At 34.3% G+C, this 23,782-nt stretch overlaps 1 protein-coding gene across 1 annotated transcript; it reads right to left on the bottom strand.

Annotated features, from left to right (window-relative positions):
• Positions 1-1,930: 1,930 nt before the first annotated feature.
• Positions 1,931-19,147, bottom strand: EDD1 (glycine-tRNA ligase). Its single transcript, XM_089051915.1, is given in 37 exon segments — positions 1,931-2,203; positions 2,609-2,694; positions 2,785-2,866; positions 3,596-3,697; positions 3,863-3,952; positions 4,502-4,540; positions 4,933-5,037; positions 5,113-5,203; positions 5,608-5,702; positions 5,867-6,085; positions 6,270-6,363; positions 6,570-6,628; positions 6,733-6,804; positions 8,006-8,092; positions 8,172-8,261; positions 8,380-8,442; positions 9,322-9,370; positions 9,873-9,955; positions 10,755-10,826; positions 11,616-11,671; positions 11,797-11,860; positions 12,059-12,160; positions 14,398-14,484; positions 14,625-14,708; positions 15,348-15,474; positions 15,578-15,679; positions 15,770-15,886; positions 16,149-16,219; positions 16,293-16,367; positions 16,462-16,539; positions 16,761-16,816; positions 17,408-17,471; positions 17,610-17,691; positions 18,242-18,309; positions 18,583-18,633; positions 18,803-18,972; positions 18,975-19,147. Coding segments are annotated over 37 exon segments (3,213 nt in total). The 5' UTR covers positions 19,057-19,147; the 3' UTR covers positions 1,931-2,104.
• Positions 19,148-23,782: the final 4,635 nt, after the last annotated feature.

Genomic DNA, 23,782 nt, shown 5'->3' with positions numbered 1-23,782 from the left:
CTAACTCCACAATGGTACAAATTATATCCTTTCATATATTTTTATTTTATACTTTCAGATTATTATTATTTTTCGTTTGGAATTTGGTGGGAAAGGATAAGGAAAGTCAAGCTCTATCCATGAGTATGTGATATACTCTTCTAGTGAAACTATAAATCCCAACACAATATGTTTTTCTTTTGTTTAAGTTAAGTAGTTTGGTTAACAATGTGAAATGATTTAAGAAAATGTTACTTTCACAACAACGTGTTACTTGATCTTTGGTTTATAGGAAAGGAAACTTGAAGATGGAAAATCAATTATTTTTCCGTGTTTGGTAAGTCCATGTATGAAATCATTGTCACCCATGGGAAAGTAGGGGAAAAGTGAAGCCATCCTCCAAACTTAGGTTTTGTTTTCCCTCATCATGAGAAAGTTTGGGAAAATGAGTCAATATTAAATAAAAAAATGTCATAACCATTTTGTCCCCATTAACAATTTAAAATTATAATATATAATTAAATGCATTCTTTTTTTATTTGATTTAATATGGGTGTAATTGAAAATTTATGCAAACTTTGTTTTCCATTCTTACTCAAAACAAACATGGGAAAAGAAATAAAGTGATATCTCCCGGTTTTCAAAGATTACTAAACGTGGGAAAAAAATCTTTCATTTCTCATTCCTTAGTGTAAAAATGTATATTTATATTAGAGAAAGGCTAAAGCCCTAATTACACTACAACCCTAATATTTTGCACACAACCAAGTCCTAAAACATTATGATAAAAGAAAAAACCAAGGACCCAAAAACATCAAAATTCAAAGACAAAGCAATGCAAAGCTAGAGAGAAAATGACGGGACAAAATGGTCATATAAAATGCGCAATTAATGCTGATTCATTTTTCCAACGTTTTTCATGGGAATGGAAAATGAAACTCAAAGGGGAGGAGAGTTACATTTCCCCCATACTTTCTCATGTGTCAAACAACCATTTCATGTTTGAAATTACTAAACATTGGAAAACAATTATTTGCCATCCTCAAACCTCCTTTCCCATAAACCAAACGAAGCCCAAGTCCAATCCCAAAATGTGAACATAAGGATAAGTTTCATGTCTATTTTTATTTTAGTTTTCGGCTTTGGGATTTGTTTGGACATCTACAAGTCTGCCATTAGGAGGATAGAAGTATTTGGGGCTTATCAAGAATGTCTAATGTGGCAGCAACGTGGCATCATCTGGGCCGTTCTGTGGGGGTGAAATTGTATTATTGGGGTGTTTTATGTACGAAGTTGTCGTTGTCTCTGTCTTTCTTTTTAGCGCATGGATAAGTTGTCAATTTCTTGTCTGTCTTCGTGATTAAAAGCAATAATTTGATATAATACCCACACACAAAGTTTAAAATGACAAAACATCTCCAGTCTATAACTTCTAAATTTCTAATAATATGACCACATGATCTAGTAACATTTGTCTCTACTTTAGGCTGAGATTTTGTTGATTTAATTGTGAACTGGAAGAGCTAACCCGTTTTTTATTAACTCAAAATTACTTTGTTTTGGTAATACAATTGTAATATTCGAATACAAAGGAATTAAAACACATGATGAGGGCGTATTCAATCCATACTTTGGTGGAGTTTTTTACGAAGAAATTGGCACCGAAAGAAAAAAAACCAACACATTTAGACATTGTTTTAAAATTCAAGAGGGTAAAGTCTTCCATCCCAAAACTTTTCACATAGACCATTGTCCTAATTACTAGTTGCATAAGACACTAATGCGTATGGGGAAAACGAAAAAAGAAGAAAAAAATTCTCTGTCAAATTAAAGCCATTTATAATGTCACTGCATGACAGCTACTCAATTTTTATGGATTTGCCATGTAACACTTCTTTTCTGTTCTTTACAATGAATTTCCAACTCATTCAATTTACACTAAAAACATGTCTTTAACAAGCCTTGATATTTGATAAATATAACTCAGAAATTATGCAAACTAACATCACAAGCTGGAAGGCAAATACACCCATGACACTGTTCGTTCTCCTCCTCTCCCTCATATTATTCTCTTATGCAAAAAAATGATATTCCTTTGCTATAATGACTACAATCAAGACAAAACTTAAAATCCAGGCAAAATCGAGAGGTCTGCTATTCCACTTGGAAGGTCAGAAATTTTCTTCAGCAAAGCAAGCCTGTTCTTGCGGACTCTTTCTTCTTCCTGCGCATTAAGTAAACGAAACATTGGTTTTTGTTTTCTTGTCTCATGGTACTTTTGGAAACGAAATATAATCTTATACAATATTCCCACAGGGTACTTTTGGAAATTAATTGACTTTTTTCTTTCTTTCTAGAATTAGTGCGTGATTAATTAAACCACTAAAGGGATTGTTTATCTAACCAAAACCAAACCTCAAGCAGTCAGCTTGTAATTTCTGGAAGTGCAAGGTTTAAGTCAAGATGCACTAACCTGAAGGGATGTTTGTCTAATTTACTCTTTCTCATAACTGCGCATGGATATGTTGTGTAATCTAGTCTTTCTTTTCGTTAGGCATGCATACGAGTAAACATATGGTACTAGCTGTGAAAATACAAGTTGTACAAGAAAATGGTAAAGGAAGCATACCACCATTACAAACACATGATTAAAGAACTCTTCAAGGGGTTGTAGTAGTTGTGATGATATTTCAACAAACTCATCAATCTCAATACCTAGGAGCCAGAGAAAAGGAGTTCAAAGTTACTTGATATGCTACCAAAGTTAAAACAGATTGGAAATCTATTGGAGAAAGATAGAAGTACCGTGACATATTTTGTTTCTAACTGACAAGAAAGAACTCCATAAAGCTTTCTCTTCGTCTGTCTCAAAAGCTGCCTCATCCACCTATCAAGCACAAAAACGTGCCCAGACAAAAAAAAACCAAGAACGTGCCATTATATTGGTCGGGATAATATTGAAAGATTGGACTTTGCAGAGCAATCATAAACGCATAAAGGAAAACCATACAGCAGCTACAACTACTTGAATACAAAGATTAATTACACCTCTGTTTGTTTCTGTTTTAATGACCTGTTTATCTTTCCATTGTGCCATCTTATATGTAAACACACCCGACCTTTTCATTTATCCCTTATATCGAAATTAAACTCTTGTCTACTTATCAAACTGCAAAAGTGAAAATACTTATGTTCCACATTTTTTAAGAATAGTGCACAAGCAAGGGATTTAGTATTTGTTTCTAAGCACTACCTTGGCAAGGGAGAGAAGGATGTGACACCCACCTTGGACATGGAAATAACAAACCTCATTGCCACATCACAGTTTTGACCTAGTTTTTGGAGTCATATTACTATAGTAATTAACATAAGGTGGAAGATAGTTGGTTGCAGCAAAGTAGAGGGATCAAAAGCTCACAGGGTTCATTGCTTTGCCTGTCCCCATTTGAGATTTATGGTTGCTAGGGTTATAATGTTTCCCCTGACCAGCTTTCATTGTTGTGCATGAATTTAATGAAAACTAAGACCTTTTCCAAGGACATGGATATGCTACCAAGCAACCAAACAATTTCAGGCCCTGAAGACAGAAAGTATCTTCATTAAAGAGAAAGAGTACCTCAATATGAGGGTCTACATCCTTTCCTCGGACTATTCTTGTCGGACGAGAATATGCTTCAACAACCTTTGGGAAAAGCGAGCCTTTCGACAAGGCTTCCATCTGCAATTAAGATGTCGTGATATTATAAGTATATGATTATGAAGCATCGTCAATTTCAAGGTCGCACAATCGAGTAATTATTTCTCACAGAAATCTAAAAGCATTGACAACATATTCACACAACACTTCGCAGCAGGATCAGCAGTAATAAATGAAGCAACTTACTTTACATGCAGACCTTGCTGCCAGGCAAGGCAAGTTTGCACGCTCTGCAAGGACAGAACGAACCACTTCTGAACTTATTCCCTTATCAACCTGTAAACATGATATAACCAATGTGTTAAAATCAAGGAACATGCAAGTAGCCCAACAAAAACATACATCAGAATAAAAGATAATCGGGTTTAAACTATAATAGGCAAATGAAAAAAATAAAAATAAAAAAATCATATAATGGAACATAAAATGAAAAAAACAAAAGGCTAATGTAGCGAGACTTGACACACACATTCTTCTATTTTAATCAGGAATGATGGTATAGCACTGTGTTAGCACCGCCTTTTTCATTCAGTGACTTCTGCAATGCCATTTTGTACAATTTATTCAACAATGATGGTCTAGTACTATGCTAGCATACAGATGTATGGTGTAGTGTATAAACACAAGGCACTCTTTACTTGTGGCCTGGTATTCAAGGATGAGTTCTATCTATCCATGGTATCTGAGTGGACAATTCATCCACATATAGATTACCCATAAAAATGAACAGATAAACAAATTAAATAAATCTGTAGGAATAAAAGAATAGGAAGAATAACAAGAGTTTCTAGTTGATGAACTTCATTATGTTGAAGTTACACATACCAGATATTGCTCTAATCTCCTTGTCACAAATTGATGTGCCTAAGTACAGGGACAAAGAAAAAGATGCAATCATTATCAGTTGATGCCCATAATGAGTTAAACAAAATAAAAAAATAACAAAAGCACTAATGAATCCAAAGGGAAAGCAAAACGAGACACATACAAGCAAGTGCAGCTATAAAGAGAAAGAGAAAGAGCATGCTTGTACAGATAAGTATGAGGACTTAAAAAAAAGGGAGTAAGAGAACAGGTATGATGTGTATCACCACTTGATCAGAAAACTTAGTGCTGTAAAATAACTTTTAGATGGTAGGATACATTGTGACTCATGGGAACTGATATTTTGATTTGAAGTGGTGATTATGGGCAAAACAAAAATCTAATTGCCAATCTTATTTAGAAACTAAGGAAGGAAGGACTTTTTTTCATACATCATTTACAGTACTTGGATCTACTTTAAGGGGTTGGACATCTGCAGCAAGTTCCAATGCTTGTCGTAAGTCCAGATGCTTATCTTGTTCCACCAACACCTGGACCTAGAGAAAAAAAAATTACTTTGTTTAAGCTTAGTTAGCTGAGCCTCAAAGCATCAGAATGACCATAGAACTTACAAGAGCATAAGAGATTCGTCTCAGGCCAAATGGGTCATTAGCAGAACTGGGCTGACAACCAGCAGAAAATAAGCCGACAAGGCTATCTAATCTGCATAAGACATATCAAGTCAAGCAATTTGCAAGTAGAGTTCAACTATAAAAGAATAAGCGCGCAATCAAGCAACTTAACCTGAAAGGATATGGTAGGGTAAACCCATACCATATGCAAAAACAACTTACCCTCTGCATAAATGAGGGAGTTAAAAAAAAATCCTAACTTCTTTGTGCTTTTTTTAGCATACATAAATAGAATGAAGAAAAGGATATTGAATATTAACAATTTAACACTAATAACTTCACCTGTCTCCACATTTAATCATCCTCCAGCAAAAACAAATAATCCATGCATTATACCCTACTTCCTAGTATATGTTTGTGTGTGTAGACTATAGACAAACTATGATGCTTCAATGCAAAATAAAGTGAACCTATTACATCAGTTATCAGCATCACCTGTCAGCAATGGATAGAACTATGCCTGCATCAGTTTTAGGAAGTATGTCTCCAGAAAATCTCGGAAGCGTGATCTCAAACAAAGCCTCTGCAACCTGCAACATATGAAAAACAAGCGTGGGGAGTGAGGAGAGAGGGGAGGTGTAAGAAGCATGGTTAATTCTGAGCGAGAACTACAGTGTGTTTACTAGCATTCCCACAGGAGACTCGAGTGAAAAAAAACACAGAACAAAAATAACTAACACTAAGATACCAATACCTGCTCTGAATAGCCATCTCTAAGAGCATAATGACGAGCCATTACTCCTGAAAGGGAAGTAAATTCTGTGACAACCGCCGTAGCCAGATCTGCCATAGCAAGTGATGCAGCACTCTGGACAGTTTTATTTGTGTTGTCATCCATTCCAAGGGCCAAGCTTAGTTTGTTAACCATATTCTGAACGCGCAGCACCTTGTCCAACATTGTTCCTAACTTCTCCTATTTTGTTTCACATTGTCAAAATAAAAGGGCTGTCATCAGAAATCTTTCATAAATTTTTTTTAAAGTCCTATTTTTTCTTTGTTGTGCCAACGGTGTTTGGCAATTGTCTCATTCCTTGTTCTTACCAACATGAAAAGGAAAAATAATCTCTCCCTAAACAATTAAAAATAAAATGGCTTACATGGAAAAGAATCCCTTTAAGTTGACTTCTAAATTCTGAAAACTGTTTCCGTGTATCCATTTCATAGAAGAATTTAGCATCTTCATAGCGAGCTCTGCATAGATAGTGAAATGCTCAGCCCATTGTTCACGATCAATAAAAGTCAAAGAACTTGAATTGAAGAAGAGAATATGCCAGCATATAATCCAGAGAGCAGCCACATCTGGAAAGTGTAGGAGAACAGGATTCTATCCAGATCTACCTCCTGCACTATTTGATACGAGGCACTATTTGGAGAACAGGATTCCATCTGGATCTTACCTCAGTACAGCCTCATTTCCTTTTTTTACCACGGTCTCATCGATTGCTCCATTTGCCACCTAAAATTAAACCCCGTCACCAAACAAATTATGAACATATTAACCACCACTATGAATCAAAAAATTACGTCAAAACTCATATATGACTGGAAAGAATGTCTCACAGCAATGAAGTATGGCAAAAGACTTCCATTTTCATCCCTCACAGCAATATACTTCTGATGCTTCTGCATAACCTGCATGGATCACCCATAACAGTAAATAAAAACAAACAATTCTAAAATTACAGCAAAATCTTACATCATCCCTGCCATTTAGATATGGAAAAGTATCTCCTGGAAAGGAACCAAACATCAATTGATTCTATCCAATCAAATCGAAAAAAATCCCACCAGAACTGAGATAAATTTTCACAACCAGATATCCAATTGAGCCAGAGGCTAGTGTTCATTTTCTAGCCAATTTTCACCTTGCTTTCCCCATGGCAAGCATCTGAATTCTACCTTGTTTCCCCTTCCAAATATTGAAAAGCTTTACATAGACTTCATGATGGAGCAATTGTATGGCTCCAAACCAACATGTAAAATGATGCCCTAATATTTATTGTTCTTATCCAACATCCAATAGCTGGGATCTACATGTAGCAAACATGCTTACTATGCTGTCAACCTCAGTCAAAACTTCAGCTATTGAAAAATTGGTGACTTAATAAAGGATGATATTTCTGTACTGCAGCGAGAAATGTGTCAACTGCAGGAACATTCCAATCCCACGTAGCAGACAACGATAGAACATTTCAGTGTGGGATAACATTACACACCAATGTAGATTGCCAACTGAGAGGGAGGCGCTGATTAAGTTACAAAGTAGCATAAACTACTAGCTGTTCCAAAAACAATACATGCTCAACCTAGCAGGATAGTATCACCCAAGAGAAAAGTTGTGATGCCGTCTCCCGTACTAGTGGAAACAGGAAGTGTTTTTAGGAAAGCATGGCATTTTTACCAAATTTAAACACGATAAGGCCTATCCTTTCTTCTTGATTGCTCCATTTCAATTACGGAAACAATCAAGCTAGAATCACGCCATTTCAATATTTTTCTTCTTATATGCAGTAGTAAAGTCACAACTGGTGATAAATACTATATGATTGTACTTTAGTTCCCTAGACAACGCCTAACGTAACTAATAAATAAAAGGTTTTTTTATAAAGTAAATCTCTGCACCAAAAAAAGTCCACTGATCTTCAAATTACCAAGACATGCCATGCATGCACAAAGGAAGAAAAGATTAGTTATACATCTGAACAAACAAAAAACTCAAATCAGAAACTTTAAATTCATCGATACATGGCATGCAGCTAAAAGCATCAAATAACAAAATACTGTCAGGTGAAAAGACCATATCTAAGTAGTCCACAAAGATTAAACAGCTTACCATAGTCAGAAGATCACTAGGAAGCTCCAAGAAAGACCTTTTAAACTCCCCAAGGACTGGTACAGGTGCCTCAACGAGATTTACAACCTATAATATTATGTTGGCAGATAGTTAAAAAGAAAAAAACATTTTTATTCTTGACCACCGAAGACAACAGTTTACCAACCTCATTAAGTAAGCCTTCCTGAATAAACACTTGTCCGTTTACACTTCTGGCTAATGCATTAGAGCCCTCCAATACTGTTTTCTTACGATCCTGCAAGTAGAGTACTTGTTTCAGTAATTAAGCCACTAATAATCATGTTTAATTATTCTTGTGAGAGAGCTATTCCAAAGAAGAAAAAAGGTATCAAACTATCATATGATATTGATACCTCCATTTCAATATTGATCCCAGCATTCCTCATTGCACCGGCATAGGATTCAGCACTTTCAACCTGTGACAGTTCCTGGAGCTATATAATTACAGGTACTCGTGCATCTTATACAGAGAGAATAATGAGAAAAAACACTGTAATGCAGTAACACAGAAGTACTTAGAAGTCCAGTGGAAAGACTTTCAAATATAAATTGGTATACTGAAAAAAACATTCCCTTGAAAGCAATAACAAGAACAATGTACAATGTTGAGATACAATCAATCAACGAGGAATATAAAGAGAATTTTTTATTTTTATCTTTTATGAGAATCAACATTTGTTTATAATGACCAAAAGACAAGGTACACCAGAAACCTGAACTGGAAAAGAAATTGACTGTTGGTGGTCACTTATTGCAAAAACTTAAATAAGAGCCCATGGTTGAAAAGGTTAATCTAAAGTCAAACGCTTAAATCAACAATCTTTAAGTTTACAGCATTATATGTAGAACAAAATTCCATGAAAACTAGGGGAAAATTGACAGTGGATCATCTGGTACTTAATTATAGAGCGAGAGAATGGTAAAGGAAGGAAAAGGAAAAAGAACAGAGAACTTTCCAAAGCAAAGAACCAAGAATCACTTTTTTTTAAACTACCACTGTGCTTTTCCTTTGCATCAAAAATTAGTCTTTAATGAAATGTGTCATTTGTAAAGCATATATACAACTTTGTGTCCTCTGACAAGGATATAAATACTACTGAAATTCATTCTAAAAAATTATACTGAAAAGCAGGCATTGTTAGATCAATCTGTTTAAAGGTAAATGGAGAACTATTCTCAAAATTCATATATAGGTGTCATAATATGTAAATCAGACAACAATCCACTCCAACAATAAAGTTGAAGACAATGATTGTGGAAATGGACATGATAGAAACTGTAAGTTCACCACATACCACAACAGTAGCCGAAGAACTGTTACGAAGACCATAAGACAGGTTTCCACTGTAAATAAAAAAATTAAAGAATTAAAACAGCCAAAATAACACTGTTCTATTAAGAAAAATTACAATGGTATAATTATGCAAAATGCAGATTTGGGAATGTATTATTAGTAAAATACATAAATTGAAAACATAAGAAAGCAAGCACTGATTGACATCAAACAGGACTTATCAAATTACAATAAATGGACATTGACAAACACTTGGTAGATAACATAAGCATATACAAATATACAGAATTGTATTTCAATACTACCACACAAATCTTCCAAAACAACCTTATTGGCGGCAAATATCCTCCATTGACTGGACCCACACGAATTTCATGTAAGCTTTTACAAATGAATTTCACATAAGTATACAATTTACAATACTCAAGGAAAATCTATTGCTGCAACAGTTACACATGTAATCCAAAACAAGTCCAGCTGAGCCAAGCCATGTAACTGACAACTCAACTATACAATCAGATTTCAGAGAGAAATGCAACTAATCATTATTACCTCAAAACTTCAGCAAAAGTAAAGGGCACAACTACATCTCCATGCAGTGCCAAAATCCAACGAATAGGTCTGCTAAACATAACCTAGATACATAACAAGAAGCACACAAATAACAAATCAGCTAAACGGTATTTTTATCATATAGACTTCAATTCAGATATTTTCATACTAGAAGCCATACAAATGCTCTGGGCATATTGGCTCACTCCTCTTAATAATACTAAAACAAATAAAGTGTAAGAGAAGTCTGAGAATTTTGGGCTAGTGGGTAGTTTGGGTGAGATAATAGAGCAGTTTTACAATTTATGAAATCATATCAAAAGACAAAAATGTCCTGATATAGTTATGCTCCTTAATGTTGAGATGTGATCTTTTGGGATTAAGAGAATGTGCAGATACATAAACCCCTTCCTATAATAGTATACATAAATACATGAAATCACAATGACAGGTAGGACCGTATGAATTTGCATGCACCACAATATAAAAGTACATTTATAAGAATGACAATAAAGCAGGGTATGCAGGACGAATTTTGGGCTAGTGGGTAGTTTGGGTGAGATAATAGAGCAGTTTTACAATTTATGAAATCATATCAAAAGACAAAAATGTCCTGATATAGTTATGCTCCTTAATGTTGAGATGTGATCTTTTGGGATTAAGAGAATGTGCAGATACATAAACCCCTTCCTATAATAGTATACATAAATACATGAAATCACAATGACAGGTAGGACCGTATGAATTTGCATGCACCACAATATAAAAGTACATTTATAAGAATGACAATAAAGCAGGGTATGCAGGACGAATTTTCCATCTCATCCCTGGCCCACTATAAAGTATCCATATAAATTCCGCATACAATTCAAATTACTTCACCTGAGAGTTCCAGCGCATTGACTTTGGAAATGAAATTTTTGCAACCGCATTGGGCAAATCCTCAGACAAAACCTAATCAAGAGAAAACAAAAACAAAAAATTGTTAGTTTGTTATACACAATTTTTTATAAAGGAAATAGTACAACAGTCTAGGAGCCATTGTAACAATCAGTAACTGAAAGTGTGTGCTGTCCACCACTGATCCAGATGTCAGCGTAACTAGCTATCGAACCCATAGAAACTTGGGAAACTACAGAGCAAATTTTCAGCTCATATCCACTTCTTGGCTTCATAAATACATACAGAAGCAGTTGCAATCATAATCATTCACAGACCAGAGTTTATTCATAGAAACATTATGGTGTTTTTTTGGGTACACAATCATAGATAGCATTCAGCCAACATGCACAGTAGCACACAGGATGACAACTAGAGAAAGATAAATGCAAAAATGCTTTAGAATGATACTGTTATCATGTCTACGTAAAAATAATAATAATAATAATAATAATAATAATAATAATAATAATAATAATAATAATAATAATAGTAATATTGCAACTAACCCATTCAAGACAAATAACAGATTTTTCTTATTCCTTTTTCTTTTCGTCATCACATGCAAATAGTTTACAGAATGAACTTGCCGATGATATATTAGCTAATTAATTTCAAAAAGTTAACACTCATTAAGTTATAACTTCAATAAACACACAGCACAGTAACACAAGAATCTCAAAGGGCATCAGCTTGTCTATCACAATGAAATTTCCACACACAAAATAGATAATAATAATAAACCAAGACATGAAATCTGAAAATCCAATTTGTGTAGCAATAGGAAAAGATAAGAATTTGAACCTCCAAAGAAAATCTGGCGGATTCTATTACACGAGCATAGACATATTCTGTTTTCCCTGAAAAGTGGAAAACAAGCTCCTAATGAAGTGAGCACAACTACAACAGAGCAGCCACAAAATGTAAATTATGAAAGAACAGGTCCAAAACACATGTACTTGTGTGTACATCTGCCCAGACTCACCATCAGACTTTCTATATAACGAGTTCAATTGTGCAGAGTATCTCCGGCAGAAACCCTCGGCAGCCTGACATAAAATAACAGGTTCAACACTAAATGCCTTTACATATGAATTATAATTTAAAAATTCATGACATGGAGAATCCTTATGTCACATTAGCATGCAAAAGCAATGGCATCAATAAGCATGATAAGCCAAATAGGTACATTTGAGAAAGCCCACAGGCCTTCAAGGAGAAGAAAGGAATGGATAGTCAGGTATTACCTTCGTAGGATTTCCATGATCATCAAAAGATTTTGAAACGGGAGGTCCTCGAACCTCAATCTCATTCTCCATTTGTTTAGTGCAGAGATTCTCAACAGAAACCTAGATGTGCGAAAGTAAACATTCAAAGTGTTTAAGAATTATAAATAATTATATATAAAAAAACATAGCAGCATGTCCACAAATTCTCAAATTTCAACTTAATTTTAGTTCGGATTCATGCATGAGGTTTCATAATTGCATAAAATCTTCCATCTAAGGCTTGCATTAACAAAGAAAAACACAGTTCTGAAAAACAACAAACTCCCCTCTTACCTTTTTCCTGTCTAGCTTTATGTAATTAAGAAACATATTTGTGAATAGAAGGAGCAATCTTACAAAGTAGACAAGATTAACACAGAAAAGAAACAAAGCAAGATAAAAACTATAAGGAAGCTCCTTATATTAACACAAAATTTTATTTCTCATAAAATAAAAATAATAATAAACTTTAAAAGGAAAAGGAATAAAGAGAACCAGGCAGGACTGATATCAATCATAAAATTGCGGAAGCATCCAAGAAAAAGAGAAGGTTGAAATACACAATGGAATTTCAACACAGAAAAAGGATAAACTGAAAACAGCCACTAAAACTGTCTAAAATTTAAAATGAAAAAGTAAGAAAATAGAATAAATTTTTTTTTTTAGAAGAAACGAAATTTATAAAGCAAAAGAACACGGAGGTGGATAAGGCAACCACAACTGAAGAACAACAACAACACAAAAAGAAACAAACAACACCAACCCCTCCCAAACTAACAGGGAGGAACAAAGCCAAAAAACCACTGAAACAACACACCCCCCAACCCTCACATAACCACTGCTGCCATATCCCTCAAAATAGTAGAAAGAGAATAATCTTTAAAATCTTCAGTAACAGAAGCCCACAAAGCTGCCCAGTACTTAACTCTATCCCACAAATCACTCACTCCCACTCCCTTGTAGTCTTCAAAAATTCTCCTGTAACGCTCCATCCAAATGTTCCAGAAAACAGAGTGAACCAGACAGCCCCACAAGGTTGAAGCGCGCTTTCCCGAACCCCACACCGCAAAATCAGAACAAAGGAAATCAGCGCACCCTTTCGGAATCACCCAAACGGTCCCAACCTCCCTCCACAAAAGCCCCCAAAGACTTAAGGAAAAGGGACAATGCAAGAAAAGGTGGTCCACACTCTCCTCACCAAGCTTACATAACACACACCACTGAGGAGACAAATACATGAAAGGTCTTTTCCTTTGGACAAGATCCGAAGTGTTAACTTTCCCAAGCGCCACCAACCAAACAAAAACTTTGACCTTAGGGGGAGACTTGGCCTTCCACACACTAGAGAAAGGAAGAAAAGTCACAACACTCCCCTTGTTGCGTAAAAAGGATTGAAAGGACTTGCAGGGGAAAAAACCCGACACCTCAAGATCCCACCTTCTCCTATCCCTTTTAGAAGCACACAATCTGAAACCTTCCAGAACATCCAGCAATTTAATCACCTCGGCAGTCTCCCTATCATTCAGATTTCTCCTAAACCCAAAGTCCCAATTATGAGGAAAAACGTGAGAATCAACAAAACGATCAATGCTTAAGGACTGCTTTGAAGACAACGCAAACAAGCGCGGAAAAGAGTCCTTCAACAACCCCTCCTTCACCCAACTATCCTCCCAAAACCTAACCCTATTCCCATTTCCCACCTCAAATCTGCAGCACTGTAAAAATGATTGATAACCTGCCGAAATATCCTTCCAAGGGTTGAGAGAAGTAACCGAAGTGGCGGGAATAGCATCCCACCCATTAGAAGCTGACCCATACTTGCTTTTAACCACCCTAGCCCATAGGGAATTAGGTTCCCTAGGAAGGCGCCATAACCATTTAGCTCGCAAATCTTCGTTCTTTTCCCTCAAAGAACCCACACCAAGCCCACCTTCCTCCTTAGAATTGGCCACCCTCTCCCATAAGAAAATAGAATAAATAGACATTGTGTGAAAGAAAAATTACAAATAGGAAAAGGAAGAAAGAGAACCCGACAGAATCGATATACAACCATAAAACTGTGGATGTATCTCAAAAAGAGTGCAGCTTGAATTATGCAATCAAAGTTCAACACAAACAAAAGGATAAAATGAAAATTCCTAAAGAACTCAAAATGAAAAAGGAAGAAAGAAAATAGAAGAATGGACATTCTGTTCAGCCAATTACGTTGATGCACCCAAAAGGATATAAAAGGTTCGTCCTCAACATGAAAATGCTTGAGTAGAAAAATAAAATCAATAAATTGCCAATGCAGAGGGAGACAAAATTTCTAATCTTACCACCAGTCTGCGAGGTGTGCCAAAAGCTTGTACGTCACCATGGCTCAGTCTTTGCTTTGCTAGTAACTGAACCATTAAATCTTTCAACTGCAATGACCAGCTCAGGACAATCAGAGAAAAACCAAATATGGAAAGGCACATAAACCTTCAGAATGTTAATAACATTTCAAAAAGGGGGACAATCCATGTAAACAAATTAAATTTGCTTCGAATTAAATTAGTTGTACTTGCTGGCTTGCATCAACAACATCTTGAGGTGGCAGCTCTTCAGTCCCAATTTCAAGAACAAATAACCTTGAATCATCATGCACCTGGGGCATAATCCAACAAACAAAACAACACATTAAATAACAAGAAATATCGGAGGTGGGCATATGTATAAATAATTGACATGGACCAAAACATCTGAAATGGTGAGCAGCACACAAATTTCTAGAAACTTCAATTCAACTTCTTTTTTTTCTGGTCAAAACCAATTTTTCCCTACAAGAAACAGAATTATAAAAATTTTAATAAAAAAAAATATATTAAAGCACAACCATTCTGGAAACCACAGCATTACATGGATGAAGACTAAACAGCATTAGAAGCCAAGCACTTTCTATCAACCTCTAAAATCCAAAGCCCTAATTAGACTCTTAAGAAACTGATGCTTTCCATTCTTCCACAATAGATGTAAAACATAATATCCCAGAAATTCAAAAAAACAATAAAACCCCAAGTGAAAACCAAAATCTGAGTTTGTCCAATAAAATCTCCACGCCTTCCCACTGTAACAAAAACTATTCCTCTCTATTTATATGCACGTGGTTCGCACATGTACAAACGTATAGAGAGTTAAAAACATAAACGTGTGCGTGTGCATTACCAGATAAGCCCATATATGTATTCTTATAAAAACATGTGAAAGAAAACACAGGATGAGCCTTAATGGCTTTACAAAAGCTGACCTTTTTAACTGCTGCCTCCACAAGCTCTTCAGGACATACAAGATTAACAGTTTCAGAAACCACGCCTAGTGGATATCCAAGAGATTCCCTGGTCTTTAACCAAAGTTGTGCACACTGACGAGCTAAACTGATAAGAGAATATTTTTAAAAAAGAAAGTAATAAGCATAGACATTAAAGTGCAGAGCATAAATCCTAGAGAAGTGGCATGCCAAGGAATAAGCAACCTTACCTACGCATCCGCCCAAAGTACCGAGCACGCTCTGTTACCCCAACAAAGCCTCTAGAGTCTAAGATATTAAAAGCATGAGATGTTTTCAGAAGCTGATCATACCTAGCAAGTAAAAGGGGAAATTGTGAAGAAATATGAACAAAAAACCAACAGCTACAACTAACAAGCATAAGAAATAAAAGCATGTCATACGCAGGTATTGCTAGGCCTGAAGAAAGCAACGAGCGAGCTTCCTCCTCAAAAAGATCAAAATGCTTCTGAACATGGTGCACCCCAGCATTCTCTAGATAATATGCACTCATTTCCTTCCTGAAAAGAAATATAAGGTGTAATATTTTATACTCTACATTACTAGAAAGTATAAAACAAGTCCAATCTTGAGAACACTGAAATGACAGAGACCAAGAGAAGGAGAATGGGATGGGAAAATAAGGGATATGACTGTTAAAATTTCGAAGAAGTATACATAATATTCTTTTGATTAACTCTTGTTATACAGACACCCTTCCACTGAAAAAGAATGTGTATATTTCAACAACAGAGAAAAGTAATCGGTAGTTTAAGTAGTTACTCATTCTCCAAGAAAAGCTCCCCATATGTAATTCCATCAGCGTATTGAATTTTCTTAAAATGATCAACTCCCTGCAAATTAGTCAGGAAAACATAAGCGAACATAAGAAAAGAAAGAAGAAGAAAATGAGCAATAACAATTAACCTGAAGCAACATGAGGATACGCTCAAGACCATAAGTGATTTCAACAGATACTGGCGACAAGTGAAGACTTCCAGCCTGCATAGAGAGAGAGAGAGAGAGAGAGAGAGAGAGTCAATAACTAAACCTATATTATGCATATCATATTTCAGTGCAATGTAAAAGAAGAAACCTGCTGAAAGTAGGTGAACTGAGTAATCTCCATCCCATCCATCCAGATTTCCCAACCCAAACCCCAAGCTCCAAGCACCTAAAAGCAAATATGATCAGTAAGTGGATCACATTTCGGCTAGATGATCTATTTCATGCACAAAGGTTTTTATAATAAAAGCAGTACAGATGTTGTACTCCTTTGTTCATAACTAAATCAATTGCAAGGAAATCTAAACAACGAGTTAAATTGCATCTCAAATCAAAACTGCATTGAAATAACATGAAAGATTGATAGTGCACCAATTAACAGAATACTACCGGACTCTCCCAGTTGTCCTCCACAAATCGTATATCATGTGCACAAACATCAATACCTGTAAAGCATAAAACATTAAATGCTAATGGCAGAACTTGAATGGTTGAAATTGAACAGGAAACAAATGCCATAAATTCTTTTATATGGATGAAATCTTTATAGTCTTTCCTCTCCTTTTTCTGTAAGTATGATCTGCACATCTTGTCAATGAATGACACAACATCCAACAACTGTTTCCTTCCATTTTCTTTGTTGAATCTGATTGTTAATTTTCTTTTCTGTTTCCCTTTTGTTAGGAAGTAAAAATATCACAAGCCAAGTTAAAGGGGGTATGCAATGGGCAGCCCCTTAAAAAATATATAAACTGTGCATGTAAACAGAAGGTGCAGATTGGGATGGTGCTCATTATTTTCAGCACACTACGCATATTAAATCATTTTGACTATCTACCTGGAAAACTGAAGGTTGAAATTTATGGTAAGATATACTAGAGCATATGCGAAAATACTCAAGTATGCAAGGCCACTTTCCATTATTTGAACGGACTCACAATGCACAAACTTCTTACAGATGTGTGTCTGCACAAATGCGTATACATGTATACGTGGTTTATTTGCATGGTTCAAAGAAAAAGATGCTTGTTGACTACCTAAAGCTGATAAGCTGCGGATGAAAAGGTCTTGTGAGTTTCCAGGGTCAGGCTTCAATATAACCTGAGATAGATAGAAAGACAAAGTCCATAAGAACTTGTAATCTAAAAGATTTGTACCAAAAGGAGTAGAACCATTTGCCATTCAAAATTGCATAACTTGCTTTTATAATAAATAATAATTAAAAAAATCAAACTTAACCTGAAATTGAGTGTGTTTCTGGAGCCTGTTTGGGTTTTCGCCATAACGACTATCATCTGGTCGAATACTAGGCTCCACATACCTATCATTAAGAAGTCCACATTGGTAGTCACAATAAAGAACCTTAAAGGACCAGCTGCTCTATGTGGTAGTCATTAAAAAATGTAATACAAAAGAAGAACAAATGACATGGACAAGAACATCAGATAGGAATTGGCTTCAGTATGGGGTTTATATGGGTGGGTTGGCACCCATCACTTAGCAGGCTCCCAACCTGTGACATTAATATCATAACATGGCTAGTTCCTTATCCAATATTGAGCCAATCGTCCGAAGAGATTGGGTCCACATGAATAGCTGATCCCCCACCAATAGAATGGGTAGGCAGGGGTCCAACCATGACGAGGGCATTGCATGTTTGAGCGGGGGGTAAATGTTAAGAACAAGGCCTGGATTGAACATAGGGTTTATATGGGTGGATAAGTAACACTCTAAATCTATTAGGTAAAGTTGGTAAAGGGCAACAGCAGACTCAAGACAATGTAATAAATAGACTACAACCAGTGATAACCCTTCACATCTAGTCTCTGAATATATTACTGTAGTAAATTTACAAACTTACGCATACTTACGCAACATTCCACGGTTCTGGACCAAGAACCCTTAAGAATGTCAAGGGATTCATAGTCCCAGCTCCAACCTGATCAATAGCCAGAGCCACAGTAAGACAAATATGCAATGGACATCAATTTTGGATAAGCAAAGAAACTAAGATGCTTAATGCCTAAAACCATCTAAACAACTATAAGGGCAACATGTAGATGTGTTTTATTTAGCACATTAAATCATGTTTTGCAGCACAAGTTTCTCCAACAAATAATGGATACCACGGACTTTTCCTCGCTGTCCAAAAGAAGTTATTGCACATACCCTCAAAAGAAAAGAAAAAAGAAGCAAAAACACTAATCATTACCTCTGTGTTGCTGCATTGCATTATGGCACATCCAACCGAAGCCCAATATTCCTATAACATAAAAATGAATGGCATCAATGGAATATGAAAATATGAGAAAAACTAAGATTACCAACATAAGAATCAAGTAATTACACACACAAAAACACATATGTATACATATATACAGAAAGTATCAATGCAGAGTAAAATGCAACGAGTTTTGGTTGAAGAGTGCGACCTGGAGGCGTTGAATGGCTTGTTGGAAAGTGAGGACAGAGGCTTTCTGGGGAACACTAATTGGTTTCGTAGAAGAGTCATGCTGTGGAGCAGCAGAGGTGCTAATTGTAGAGACGCTGGTTTTGGTGAAGCGGCGGCAGTAGCCTAGTGGGTTGCAGAGATGGGTAGGATTGGGCCTGCCGGGCGGAGGAGAAAGAGACGGGAAGTGTGGGGCTTGAGAAAGGAGATGACTAGAGGGAGAGCGAGGATGGCCATAGCTGGCGCGCTCGCTCTGAGTTTGAGGCTTGTAATTACACAGCCTTAGCCACTTGGGTTTATCAGGAATTCAATCGGAGAACTAGACAGGGTTTAACCGGCCAACTTTTTTTTATTTAAATTTTTTAGAAATAACATGTTGGTCTGACCTTCATTTCAATTGCGGGTTGACCAAAAAGACTCGTTAGACCGTTTGCTTATGAAAAAAAATGATTGAACCAAAGTGTTAATATGAATTGATATAATATGTTTATACTACCAAAGTGTCACTCTTAAGTAATACTAATTTAAAAAATGTAATAATTTTTCAATTTGATTCTATAAGTCGACAAGAAAATTTGAATGGTGGAAAAAAATAATGTCCAACTAAACTATATATTTAACTAGTTGAAGTTTGAACTAGTTGTTAGGTCTCGTTTGATGATTAGTGTTGGATAAGAAAACTCCTTATATTTAAAGCATATGTTTAAGGAATTGTTGGAAGTTTGAATGAAGTTCAGGACTTTTGTCCCACATTAGTAGAAAGAAGAAAAAGTGAAGTCTTTATAAGTGTGGTAGTCCCACATTTAGTAATTGGAAGTTAGGCCAAGTAGAAGCCAATTGGACTTCAAATGCCAAATATTATATAGATGCTGCATGAGTTGGTGGATGTAGTACTTAAGAACATCTTCAACCAATATGTCAAAAGTGACACATAGATATTTAACAGCTAAAAATAAATCACTCCAACCGATGTGTTAAAACTAATGTGGAATGAAGGCTGGATGTTGAGATGTTATTTTTGACATCCCAAAAGCAAGATGTCAAATGAATATTTTATTAGTTTTTAAAGACAGCTGGTTGTTATTTTTATTTATTATTTTCTTTTTTTAATTTTTTTCTTCTTTATCTTAAATAATTTGAAATTTACAATAATTATTTATTTGACATATCGGGTGGAGTGTAAAATTGTGTAAATGTCAAATTGTCACATCAGCCATCAAATTTAAATTTGATGTTTGGTATTTGACATCTCCCTTGGAGATGCTCTAAACTCATATCTTGTAAGCCTATAAATATGTATGTAGCTCTCTCATAGATGAAAAGGATGAGATATAGAAGTTGATTGACACAAATTCAATTGTCTTTCTCTACTTTTTAATTCTCTCTATAATTTTCTCTTAGTTATATAACACGTTATCAGCATGATTACTCTTCAAGCACCAATGAACTTGTCAATTATGTATGTGATCAGTGGTAACAAGAAGAAAACTAATCGAGATGAATATTGAATTCCAAATAGATAAGTTTCTTATTTGAATTTCTATTACTACGTTGATATGCATGTTCTTATCTTACCTAAGTATTGAAATTATATTTTCCTTTTGTTTTTTGTAAGAGAATCATGATTTTAGTTAAAATCAAGATTTTGTATTCTATCACTTATCAATGTGATATGAATTACAATATCTAATTCTTATGACTGCAAAGACAACAATACAAAGAAAAATGCAAGGAGAAATCAACACCTGAAGATCTAGATCCCATCTCGTATACATTTGACTGAAGATGTTAAATTTTTATACAATTAATGGAGAACTAGAATTTCCTTAGTTCTTATTCAGTCATGTAAGGACCAGAAGATCCTTATATTTCAATCCTTATAATATAAATATTTGTGGACTTGAAGTTCTCCAATTCTTAAAAGGCAAATGAAGACCTAAAGCTCTTTGATTCATTTTTCATTAGAACCAGAAGTTTCAACAATTTATTTTATTACAATATTTTAATTTTTGTTTTATTTTATTTTTACTTAATTCTTTTCTTTAGTTTCATTTTTATTTTATGCAAGGACTCGAAGTCCCTAAATTATACAATTAAACAAAGACCTGAAGTCTCTTAGTTCTCAATCCATATAATATCTATACAATGACTTGGAGTTCTGTAATTCTCATAAAACAAATCAAGACTAGGTGTTCTTTGATTTTTCTCTAACTTGGAACCAAAAGTTCCAACAATTTATTTTATTCTAGTATTTTAATTATTATTGTTATATTCAGTTATTTTCATTTCAATAATTTATATTTTAGGACATGAAGTTTCTCATATGACTAAAAGTTCAAATATCTTAGAACTCGGAGTTCTTATTATGTATAATGCAAACAATAAGTTTCGGCCACATGTGCATTAAAACAAGTCTGAAGTTCTAATTGTGTCAACCTCCAAATCAATATTTCAACAAGTGCATATTTATTATGATTTTGGGCTGAAAAATATACATTAAGTTAAGAACCTGAAGTTCCAACATTATTTGGATTTCATGTCTACTATTTTTTAAAAAATTTATTATCTTTTTATTTTATTACCTTGAACAATATCATATTACTACAAATTTGGACATGTAGTTCAAAACCATATATTCTTTTTAATTTGATATATGCACCCGAACTTGAAGCGTTATATATATGTTAATACATATCTAAAGTTCATAATTGTCTATTGAGATTAATATTAAGTAGTTTATATCCTGTCAAGAACCTACAGTTCTAGCATAACATACATAAAATGTTAATCAAACCTGAAGTTCAAAATCAAAAGTTGTTTTTTTTGTTTTATCTTTATCTTGGTTTCCACAGTGGAATCAAAAGATTGGAACTTTCAAGTTCATTGGTTCTTAGTTTTTATTAATCTTATATTTGATTAGAACCTGTAGTTCTATATCACACAATCTAATTGGAACCCGAAGTTCTTCAATTACCATATCTATGCTATTGCTATCAAATTGAGCTTGAAAGACCTTTGATTCATCATTTAGTTTTGAACATATTTTTATTAAAATCAATACTTTTATTTGATTTTTTTGAACCTGATGTTCAAGATCAAATTCAGTTTATAGCCATAAGTTTTATTTATATGACTCGCTAGAACCCGAAGTTCAATAGAAATTTACGAATATCTTCAATTTAGAACATGTAATTCTATAAATTAAATTTATCTTAGAACCTAACGTTCGATATATTCAATTTATCTTATAACCTTATATTTTATGTTTCATATTTTATTTTTATTTTTAGAAATCAATGTGATTGTTATTGTAATTTTTTTTTAAAGTTCTACTTTATTGTCTCTGTTATAATATATAATATATAATTATAAAAAAGATGGGCCTTGGGCTCTTCATATTTAAATTATAGCAACACTTTATAATTAATTCGTTCTAAGAGCATTCACAATGGGCTCTCTAAGGACCCCTAGTGGCTCCCTATAATTTAATGCTGTTTTGTTTCATGCATATTTTTAATTAATACTAACTATATTTTTATATTATTTTTTTATAGAGACGAACCAATTATATTGAATTAAAAATAAATTATAGTATTTATAACTCTAAATTAGGGAGTACGATTGAAGTTCAAATTTTATAGAAAGCTCCTATAATAGCTTTTGTGTGTTTTTAGATAAATTTTAATTGAAAAATAGAGAGTATGATTGTAGATGCTCCAATCCCCCCAAAATGGAAAATCATTCACATCTACTTTCATTTCCTCCTTCACAATACCTTAGATTTAGTGACTTATCCAATCCAATCCTAAGTGAGCGATCTTGAGCTGGAATTTGTGGAGTTGGTAAAGGGAGGAATTGTCATTGTTGTCGTTGCTATGATGAGGTGAACATGTCGTTTAGGAGAGAGCGAAGAGAGAAGAGAATAAGACGGGAAAGGAAAAGAGACTTGGTATACATATACATTTAAAAAGTATACCTGCCCGGCTATACTTAAAAATAAAATAAAATAATTAGTATAGTCGAGCAGCTATACTATTTAAATATTCAAATACATTTAAACCGCATAGCCGCGCAGCTATACTTGAAAATAAAAGTTAAAAACAGTACAGCCTTGAGACGATACTATACTTAAGAATTAAAATTAAAATGTAGTATAGCCACGTGGCATTACTTTTAAAATTTCTATTTATAGTGTATAGCCGTGCGGCTGTATGTTCATTAGTAATTACATAATATTTTAGCCTTACTTAATGAATTTCATTAGTAATTATATTTTAATTATTATTTCTTTAGTGAATAATTAGTAAATAAATATTTTAATTAACTTCATAAATAATATTACTTGATAAATAGTAATTTTTTTAATAAATAAAATATTTAAATACTAATTATTCACTTAGTAAATAGTAATTAAAATATAATAGGTTTATGGATAGGGTTCGAGGCTTGAGAAAGGTTTTGGAACAAGTTCGGAAGCTAGGGTTTTTGGTTCGAGACTTGGATTTTCTCAAACTAATTTTGTATAAAATAATTAATTACTATTTATTTAGTAATTTATTAAATTAGCAAAATATTTAAATATTCACTAAAGAAAAAATAATTTAAAAATAATTATTAATTAAAGGAATTAAAAAAGACTAAGATATTAGTTAATGACATATATTAAATTAAAGAAGTTGGGAAAAAAACAAAAAGTAAAGAAGCTAATTTTATACTTTTAAAGCGTATAGCCGCGCGGCTATACGGTCAAAATATTATACTCATAGTGTATAGCCGACCGGCTATACATATAAAAAAATCTATTTATGGAGTACAGCCGTTCGGGTTTGCGTTTAAAATTTCTGTTTAAAGAGGATAGCCACCCGGCTATACAGTTAAAATATTTAACTCATAGAGTATAGTCGCGCGGGTATACTTATAAAATATCTATTTATGGAGTATAGCCGTACGGCTGTACAGTTTA

The sequence above is a fragment of the Prunus mume genome, linkage group LG5 (genome assembly GCF_029339155.1).
Source record: "Prunus mume cultivar Tortuosa linkage group LG5, ASM2933915v1, whole genome shotgun sequence".
NCBI lineage: Eukaryota > Viridiplantae > Streptophyta > Magnoliopsida > Rosales > Rosaceae > Prunus > Prunus mume.
Note: the sequence above shows the minus strand (reverse complement) of the source record. Positions and strands in the feature narration are given on the sequence as shown.